Here is a 9,272-nt window from a genome sequence, read left to right as displayed (position 1 = left end):
GGGGGGGGGGGGAGACTGCTCGATGATCAGTCGAGGGGAGCTATTCGCAAAATAAGGTGATTTTAACACTTGACTTTTGGGGGTTTGACTGGGGAAGGCGCGAGTAATTTTTATGGGGTGTGGGCTGTCTCTTATACACATCTAGATGTGTATAAGAGACAGGACTTGGGTTGTTTGTCATCACTTCAAGATGTCTACCGATTCGTGGAAGGAAAAGGCCTTACAACTTTGCCCTTGTTTTACATTATCATTTGTATACCGATTCCTAATGATCTTAAGTAAATTTTCCCTAATACCAATTCACTCTACTAACCCATCTCGCCAAACAGTGTCAAAGCTAGAAAGGTTTTCTTTAGATGGTCGTGTGATAAAGATATCTTTTTAAGCGTGAAAGATCTTCGCCACTCTCGAACGTCCGGGCGCCAAGCCAACGCCACGCAATCAATACAATGCCTAGATCGCTTATTAGGCGGATAGCCTAGGTCAGCCTAGTCAGCTAAACATTCAATTCATTCCAAAACAATTATCGAGAATAACGTACCTCTTGTTCGCTTTTTGCTTTTCTTCTGAAAGAGGCAATAAAGTTATCAACCTCTGTTTTGGACCGTGACATATTTTATTGTAAAAAAATATATATCAAGTATCATCACTGATCAGTTTCGAAACAAAGTTCATCTCATTCTCACTGTCTGTATTGACGGACCCAGCACATGTGGGTATTTCCCACTAATGTTTTTTTACATATAATATTTCAACAATAAAAGAGGCCATGTTCTGGTTTACAGACACCCGCTAGACCTAGAGTGTTACCAGTGGCGTTTCTAGANNNNGAAGGGGGGGGGGGGGGAGGGGAAGAGGGCTCGATGATCAGTCGAGGGGAGCTATTCGCAAAATAAGGTGATTTTAACACTTGACTTTTGGGGGTTTGACTGGGGAAGGCGCGAGTAATTTTTATGGGGTGTGGGCCCACCCCCACCACCCTGCAGACACGCCACTGAGTGTTACTGTCTCAATTCTCAAGTAAATTACCAAAGCACTTTAGAGTTTGTTACGATTAAATAGTCATAGGGAGCGCGGGGCACATTGATGTCCGATGGGAAAATCCCCATCTAGGTTGCCAGCCTTTGGTTGCCAGGTTCAGTTGTACCAGAGGAGGTTTTCTTGACACTGTTAAATTATTAATACCTTGATCTTGATTGTACAGTATAATTGAGAAATCCTACTGGATGTCACTCACTCGGTGGTGAGGTGGCGAGCACTGTTCCCATGCTCATACGTAGTATACAGGGGAGAATCTGGGCTCAAACTTACGGGGAGGGGGAAAAGATTATGAAGGCCCAACTTCCCATGGTCAACTCACTAAAGCAAGGAAGCAGGTCTGTTTTGGGGTGGGGGAAGAGGACATTTAGTGACTACCCATCCACCTCAACCATGGTTGGGGCTGAGGTGCGAAAATTCGAGGAAATAGTACCCTCTAGACCCCCGCTTCCCAAACTTTTTTCTCTGGGACTCAATTGCATGATTTCCCAGACAAGTCACCATAATAATAATTAAATGTCTTAGTAAATTGCACATGACCTTATCACAAAAAATGTAATGCTTTTAAAATTTGACATTAGTATACAGCGCTTATTGTTTACTAATGATCTCCCTTTTGAGAGAAACCAGTGGCGTATACAGGATTTGGTAATAAGGGGGACCCCCAACTGAGAGTTTTCACAAATAGATGGTACCATCCACCTCTAGCCCCACCATGGTTGGGGCTGAGGTAAGAAATTTTATGATTATGGCAAACATAGATGGCTGGAAATGGCACTCTCAGATTGAATTTGATTACAATTTTCCCTTTTTCTCCATTTTTTTTAATTGGAGGGTGGGGGAGCAGTGAACCCTCCACTGGAAAATTAGACAACCTTTAATATTTGAAATGAAAATATAATCAACTTTCCTGGACAAATTATTTTCAACCATTGAATTTAAATTTAATGAATTTTATACCTAAATTTTAACCCTGTGTTTACCAGTTGCTTATCAAGAATTTAGGGAATGGTGGGGGAGGCGCTAATGGAATGAGAGTCCACAACACGTCAGCACCTCCATGGTTGGCGGTGACGTTAGAATATTTTCAGTATTTTGTACCAGGATGCCCGAATATGGAACTTAAATTACCTTTTAATTCTTTTTATTTTTGACAAAATGAGTAAAAATAAATCCATAAAATTAATAAAATTAAATAAATTATAGGTGCACGAAAATGGCACTTAAAATTCTAAAAACTACGATATCACCTGAGCCCCACCATAGTTGGAAAATTTAAAGAATTTGAGACTTATAGATACCACAAAATAACACTTGAATTTCAAAAATCTGTGACTTATATCTACCTGAGCCCCACTATGGTTTTGGGGCGCATATGATTTTAAGAATTTGAGACTTTACGGATGCCTGAAAATGGCACTTGGATACCTAAAGTTTATGGAAACTACCATCCACCTCAGCCAACCATAGTTGTGGCTGGGGTTAGACAATTGTAAGAATTTGGGACTTCAAGATGGCGGAAAATGGCATAACATTAATTAAGAAGGGGCACTTTCAACTTCTGAACGGGGGTGTTCAAGCACCAACAGTATGCACCACTGCACTGGTTATACTGCCTTATCAACAAAACTGTATGGCAAGTGCTTTTTGGTATATTTTTGCATTTGCAATAGTTACACACTTAAAATTCATTTGGATAATGTAATTTTTAGGTCACCTTACAGTAATTTTCTATTTTCAGTTGATTTCTATAAATTGTTTTTTGAACAGTTGAAAGCAGATTTACACAATTATGTTGTGGTAAACAGCAACAGAAAAATAATACTAGTCATATGAATTTCAGAATATTCATTGTGGGCATATAATAAAACATTGTTCTAATGAGGATTCACCTAAACATGCTGTTTTTTAGTCATCAGACCTGATTAACTCTCTGAAAATGAGCACATAAATTGATTCTATTTTTGCAAACCGGCCCGCGACCCAATGCAAAAGTCTGGCGACCCATTTTTGGGTCGCAACCCTTAGTTTGGGAAGCATGGCTCTAGATGGCCAGAAATGAAAGGCCTACTCTTATAATCTAAATAGTAAAATTCACCGAATTACCATTATAGTCAAATAAAGTGCCAACAATTTTCTCATGATCTTTCATTAGCGATTCCCACGGCACCCATAGAAATTAATGAGTGATGTGCCATAGAAAATAAATCTATTGTAACAATTGTGTTTGATGTATTGACTTAAATTCAGCTACTCCAAAGACGCGAGTCCACACCTCAGCCCCACCATGGTCAGGGCTGAGTGAGGAAAATTTGAGGAAATAGTACCCTCTAGATGGCCACAAATGACACTCTTATATAGTAAAAGTCATCACATCACCATTAAAGTCAAAATGGAGCACAAGTTTCTCATGATCTTTTATTAGCAATTGGAATTTAATGGGGCGTTTATTTGGGGAAAAAACGAAAGCATTGGGCACTTTGAGGGAAGCATGTATTCTGAATGGGATTCTTTAAGGGACATGTATTCAAATGAGGCGTATATTCAACGCGGGACATTTATTCGAATAAATACGCTACCACATATATACAGTAGATAAACAAAAAAAAAATACAATTTTTTATTCAGTTCAGTACATTTATTAGATGAAAATAGCAGCCAAAAAATACATTTATATTCCACTGAAGCATTTAATATAAACATTCATGAAAATGAAATACAAAAAATATGAAAACATGAGTTTTTAGTCGACTAAATACTTAATCACAAACCTTGTGAGCTACCATTATATCATGCTAATTAACAAACAGGCTAACGAGTTTGAGTTAACCACAATATTATTAGGGTACATGCAAGTTAAAAACACATACAAAAAATTATTTATTACTTGGAATATTGTATGGCGATACAGAGAATTCCATAGGTACTGATTTATATTTCTTTTTAAACTTATACAAACATCCTAAATTTCATATAATTATAAACATACTTTTGTACAACTGGGAACATATGAAATGGAGATGAGTGAAACAGTAATACCGACCAATCATATCAAATGATGCCATAGCAACACCAATCATATCAAATGATGCCAGAGCAACACTGATCATATCAAAACCATATCGAATGGTGCCACAGCAACACTATTACATCACATGATGTCATTACAACATCAATTAGGATCAAATGATGCCATAACAACAGCCACATCAAATGATGCTATAACAACAATATTCATATTAAATGATGTTTATAGCAACACAAATCATATAAAATGATGATATAGAAGCAAAACTATTTTAATTATGTTCTTTTAATTTCTAAAATCATTTCAAACATGATATACAGCAATTTTGTATCCTATAGTATCAGAGATCAAATCAATGAGTTGCCAAAAAACAATATGACTGATAACCATAGACACTGTTGCTAAGTGCCAAATAACACAAATTTTGATAAGATGGTTATTATCAGTTTATGGTATTGTTTTTATTGTCATGATCACCATCAATTACTAATTATTATTTCATCAATTTGTAATTGAAATGACACATTAATTAGTATTGCAAATACAGTAATGTTAACCTTCTCATGCTGTCCAACACAAATCCAAATCATTGAAAATGACATTAGAATGATTACCAAATCTATATGAAAAATACAGAAATGGGACTACTTATGTCTCTGCAAATTGGTGAAGAAAATACAGTATTGTAATATTCTAATTTTCAAAATTTAAACATTTTTGGAAAAGATTATTAACTTACTAAAAAAGTAATCAAATATTTGAATTTTTAAATAAGTAATCAAATATATGAATTTTCAAGTTTTACAAGCTTAGCAAAAATGAAACAGAAAAGGTTGTGTTTAGATAATTCCATGAAATACATGCCGACTGGTAAAATTCCTGTGATGACATACAACAGTCTATATTGTGATTTATCAACCAGATAACACTCTGTAGAATCTGAAAGAGAAAAAATGAACAGATTAAAATGTATAATGGACAATTGTTGTGATTGGCTTTACTTTTATCATTCAATAAAATGCAGTCTACAGTCCACAAATTTAAAGCTACTTATTATGCTCCATCCACACTATCAACTTTTCTTTGGCAAAAAAATGTATGCCCATATATAGTAATGATGTGCCTATATATGGTCATGATGTGATGTCATCATGACCATATTTGGGCATGTCACATGCTTTTGTCGAATAATATTTGATAGTCCACACTGTCAAATTGAATGTGAAAAATGTGTATGATGTGCCCATATATGGGCATGATGTCATATTACACCCAGAATGTTGGAATATCACATTTATTTGAGACATAAAATATGATAGTGTGAATAGAACTTTAGCCTGCAAAGCACAAAAATTTATTTTCAGTAATAAACAACAAAACAAATAAATTAGATAACAAACAATAACCTAGTTGGCATGTATGAAAACATCCCTTATACAAAAAATTGCAGTTAGTTAAATCAGGGTGGGCATGAAATTGGGTCAGAGTGCCAAAGTGAATTTTTGGATTTTACACTGAGGGCTGCACCCAAACGTTGATGTTTACAATGTGCTTCAACCTGTATGCACTATTTTTATCCTGTTTTTATCTCCCTTTTTATTACCGTAAAACCATGAATTGAAGCCCTGTGCTTTTTTTCGCAAACTTTGAATGGGCTTCTTTTCAAGATGGGCTTCATTTCGAGGTGACTTTGCAAAGTAAAGAGGAGGGGGGGGGACTTCTTTTCAAAATGAATGCTGTAAATTTTGTGAATTTGTACTATAAAAAAATAAATAAGGCCATTGTAACATCAATCTGGATCATGAAGTGTATTTAAATGGCATTAAATCAACTAAACTAATGTATAAACCAAGCTTGTTATTAAATTATTTTGTTTTCTGAAATTCATGCAGAGTGTTTGTGCCGTACTATCTCGAAAAGAAGCCTATGCTATCTTGAAAAGAAACCCATGGGCTTCCGAGGCTAATTTTGCAAACTAAAGATGGGGCTTAAATTCGAGATTGGCTTGATCTCAAGATTAAGCCCACTAGGCTTTAATTCAAGGTTTTACGGTATTACTTTTAGAAATGATCGGTGTCGGGTGTACATAACGAAGATGGTTAGCAGGCCACACACACAGGAATTCTAATATATTTTCACAGGCCACAAATTAATCACCATAGAACAAACTTTTATTTTCCAGACCATTTCAGTTTTCTTTGTGTACCTGAAAATTAGTTTCACAGTGTGTCACTTACAGACCATTAAGTCCTTTGCAAGATGTAGCTACGCAAAACGTAGAACTTCTATTCCAGACCTCTTTGAATTAGGGGATGGTAAAACATGGGATTAAGCTTATACAGACAATTATTGTTATAACAAAGCAATATGATTAAATTCAGAAATATGATATAAAATGCAAAAAAAAAAATGTAAAAACTACTTCTCTTACTTTAACTGCCTTGACATTTTTCTTTCCACTGTGCCGTCTCACGATTCCAGTGGTACAGTTTCGCACGCTGGCAGAATAACTGTTCTTCTTCCTCCTCACCAGTTTTAACTTCAATTTCTTTTAGTGTGACAACTGGCTTAAACTGCAGTTCTTCCTCTGGGTAATAACCTTCACTCATTGTTTTTCTCACTGCTGCAGCAAAACTTTGTCCAAAGCTGAATGTTGGTGCAGAAGTAACTGAAAATATAGAAATTACATAATATAAAACTTGCTAACACTGAGGTACAGGCCCGTAACCGGGGAGGAGAGGGCAAACCTTGTCTCTAGGCCTGCTTATTCTTCTTATGTCCCTAGTTAAGCATGCGTTCATATTACCAGTAGGCAACGGAAATCAAAATAATGACATGCGGTAAGAGTACTCTTAGGCCTACTGCTATTCTCCCAAGATTTTGCATGGTTTGGAATACTGTGCGAGTGAAATAAAAAAAATATCTTAGTTCAAAGTGGTTCATAATTGTTAAAAGATTTTAGGTTAGTGGGTAGTATGTAGTTTATCCTTCAGTTTCAAAGCTTTTTAATGCACAGTTTTCCAGTGAGTATGATTAATATTATGAAATAATTTTCTGTTTCATGGGTTTGAGAGCCACAATTGTTAGCTGTGGTCATTTCTTGCCATCATTCATTGGAATGAGATATTGAAATTGGCATAATTAATAAACTTTTTCCTGATCATTAAATTAAAGTTTGAAGTTTAAAACTGTAATGGCTTGTACATACCTGCACTGTCAGTTTGTGTCTTGTCCTTGTCTTCATCCTCCGCTTTTTTGTCTTCATCCTCCGCTTTTTTGTCTTCCGCCTCCTCCACTTTATTGTCTTCTGCCTCCTCCACTTTATTGTCTTCTGCCTCCTCCACTTTATCATCTTCCTCTTCATCATCTTCCTCTTCCACTTCATCATCTTCCTCTTCCACTTTATCATCTTCCTCTTCCAATTTATCATCTTCCTCTTCCACTTTATCATCTTCCTTCTCCTCCACTTCATTGCCTTCTTCCTCCACCACTTTATCGTCTTCGTCCTCCTCCACTTTATTTTCTTCTTCCTCCTCCACTTTATCGCCTTCTTCCTCCACCACTTTATCGTCTTCTTCCTCCTCCACTTTATTTTCTTCTTCCTCCTCCACTTTATCGCCTTCTTCCTCCACCACTTTATCACCTTCTTCCTCCTCCACTTTATCGTCTTCTTCATCCTCCACTTTATTTTCTTCATCCTCTTTATATTCCTCTTTAACTTCAGCTTCTTTCTCTTCTTTATCTTCCTCTTCATTTTGTTCCTCTTCCTCCTCTTCATCATTCTCCTCATTATCGTCGTCATCATCGTCATCTTCCTCCTCATTATCTTTCTCCTCTACTTGAGTATCTCCCTTCTCTTCTGTACTTTTCTTTTCAACTTGATCAGTTTTGATTTCTTCTGTGTCTTCGTTCTTCACTTCTTTTGATTTATCCTCTATTTTTTTCTCTGTTGGCTTAGCTTGATTGCTACCTTTAATCTTTATGACAGCTTCCTTAGCATTCTCAAAAGCTTCTTTAAATGCAGCAGCAACATCTGAAGTCTTAAAGCGAACTGCCAGTAATTCTGGTTTGACGTTTCCATCATCAGAAGCATCCATTGCTGTCCACACCCAAGAACGATCAGAACCTGAATTAGGACGCAGATCCATCTCTGGTTGAATGAAGTGGTTTGCACATAACTTAAGAACCTGTTCTCGTCTCATTAATATACGGTAGAGTCCGGTTTCTTTGTGCTTCATTATTTTGATATCACCCATGCCACGCTCCTTCCACTCATTGGATTCCTTGTTAAACCGGTACAACTTGGCTCGATGGCAGAACATCACATCCTCATTCTCCTCTCCAGTTGTCAGCTCAACCGGATCAAGGTGAACAACTGGCTCAAAATGCAAGCCATCATAATCATCATCTTTGTAATAAGAATCATCTCCTGATTTATCCAGACTTGGTGATTTCATGAGACCGGGCGATCGTTGAATGCCTGGTGATTTCTGTCTCTTATACACATCTAGATGTGTATAAGAGACAGGTGCTTGGCTCACTCTTCTCATCTTCACTCATTGTTTTTCTCACTGCTGCAGCAAAACTTTGTCCAAAGCTGAATGTTGGTGCAGAAGTAACTGAAAATATAGAAATTACATAATATAAACTTGCTAACACTGAGGTACAGGCCCGTAACCGGGGAGGGGAGGGCAAACCTTGCCTCTAGGCCTGCTTATTCTTCTTATGTCCCTAGGTAAGCATGCGTTCATATTACCAGTAGGCAACGCAAATCAAAATAATGACATGCGCCTAGAGTACTCTTAGGCCTACTGCTATTCTGCCAAGATTTTGCATGGTTTGGATTACTGTGCGAGTGAAATAAAAAAAATATCTTAGTTCAAAGTGGTTCATAATTGTTAAAAGATTTTAGGTTAGTGGGTAGTATGTAGTCTATCCTTCAGTTTCAAAGCTTTTTAATGCACAGTTTTTCAGTGAGTATGATTAATATTATGAAATAATTTTCTGTTTCATGGGTTTGGAGCCACAATTATTAGCTGTGGTCATTTCTTGCCATCATTCATTTGAATTAGATATTGAAATTGGCATAATTAATAAACTTTTTCCTGATCATTAAATTAAAGTTTGAAGTTTAAAACTGTAATGGCTTGTACATACCTGCACTGTCAACTTGTGTCTTGTCCTTGTCTTCATCCTCCGCTTTATT

At 36.6% G+C, this 9,272-nt stretch overlaps 2 protein-coding genes across 2 annotated transcripts in view; both read right to left on the bottom strand.

Moving 5' to 3' along the window:
• Positions 1-680, bottom strand: part of LOC117102684 (E3 SUMO-protein ligase RanBP2-like) — a 38,530-nt gene extending 37,850 nt beyond the window's left edge. The window contains exon 1 of the mRNA XM_033243063.1: positions 542-680. Within this exon, the coding sequence (XP_033098954.1) occupies positions 542-613 (72 nt within the window). The 5' untranslated portion in view covers positions 614-680. The remainder of the gene's footprint in view (positions 1-541) is intronic.
• Positions 681-6,535: 5,855 nt separating this feature from the next.
• LOC117102683 (RANBP2-like and GRIP domain-containing protein 5/6) overlaps positions 6,536-9,272 on the bottom strand; it is a 33,841-nt gene continuing 31,104 nt past the window's right edge. Inside the window, exons 24-26 of the mRNA XM_033243062.1 lie at positions 7,275-8,556; positions 6,597-6,734; positions 6,536-6,564 (exon numbers count right to left, since the gene is read on the bottom strand). Of these exons, the coding sequence (XP_033098953.1) occupies positions 6,536-6,564; positions 6,597-6,734; positions 7,275-8,556 (1,449 nt within the window). The remainder of the gene's footprint in view (positions 6,565-6,596; positions 6,735-7,274; positions 8,557-9,272) is intronic.

This window comes from Anneissia japonica, unplaced genomic scaffold (genome assembly GCF_011630105.1).
Source record: "Anneissia japonica isolate Jap-2015-1 unplaced genomic scaffold, ASM1163010v1 scaffold287759_len370742_cov166, whole genome shotgun sequence".
Taxonomy (NCBI): domain Eukaryota; kingdom Metazoa; phylum Echinodermata; class Crinoidea; order Comatulida; family Comatulidae; genus Anneissia; species Anneissia japonica.
The sequence above is the reverse complement of the archived record's forward strand: the minus strand, read 5'-3'. Positions and strand labels throughout refer to the sequence as shown.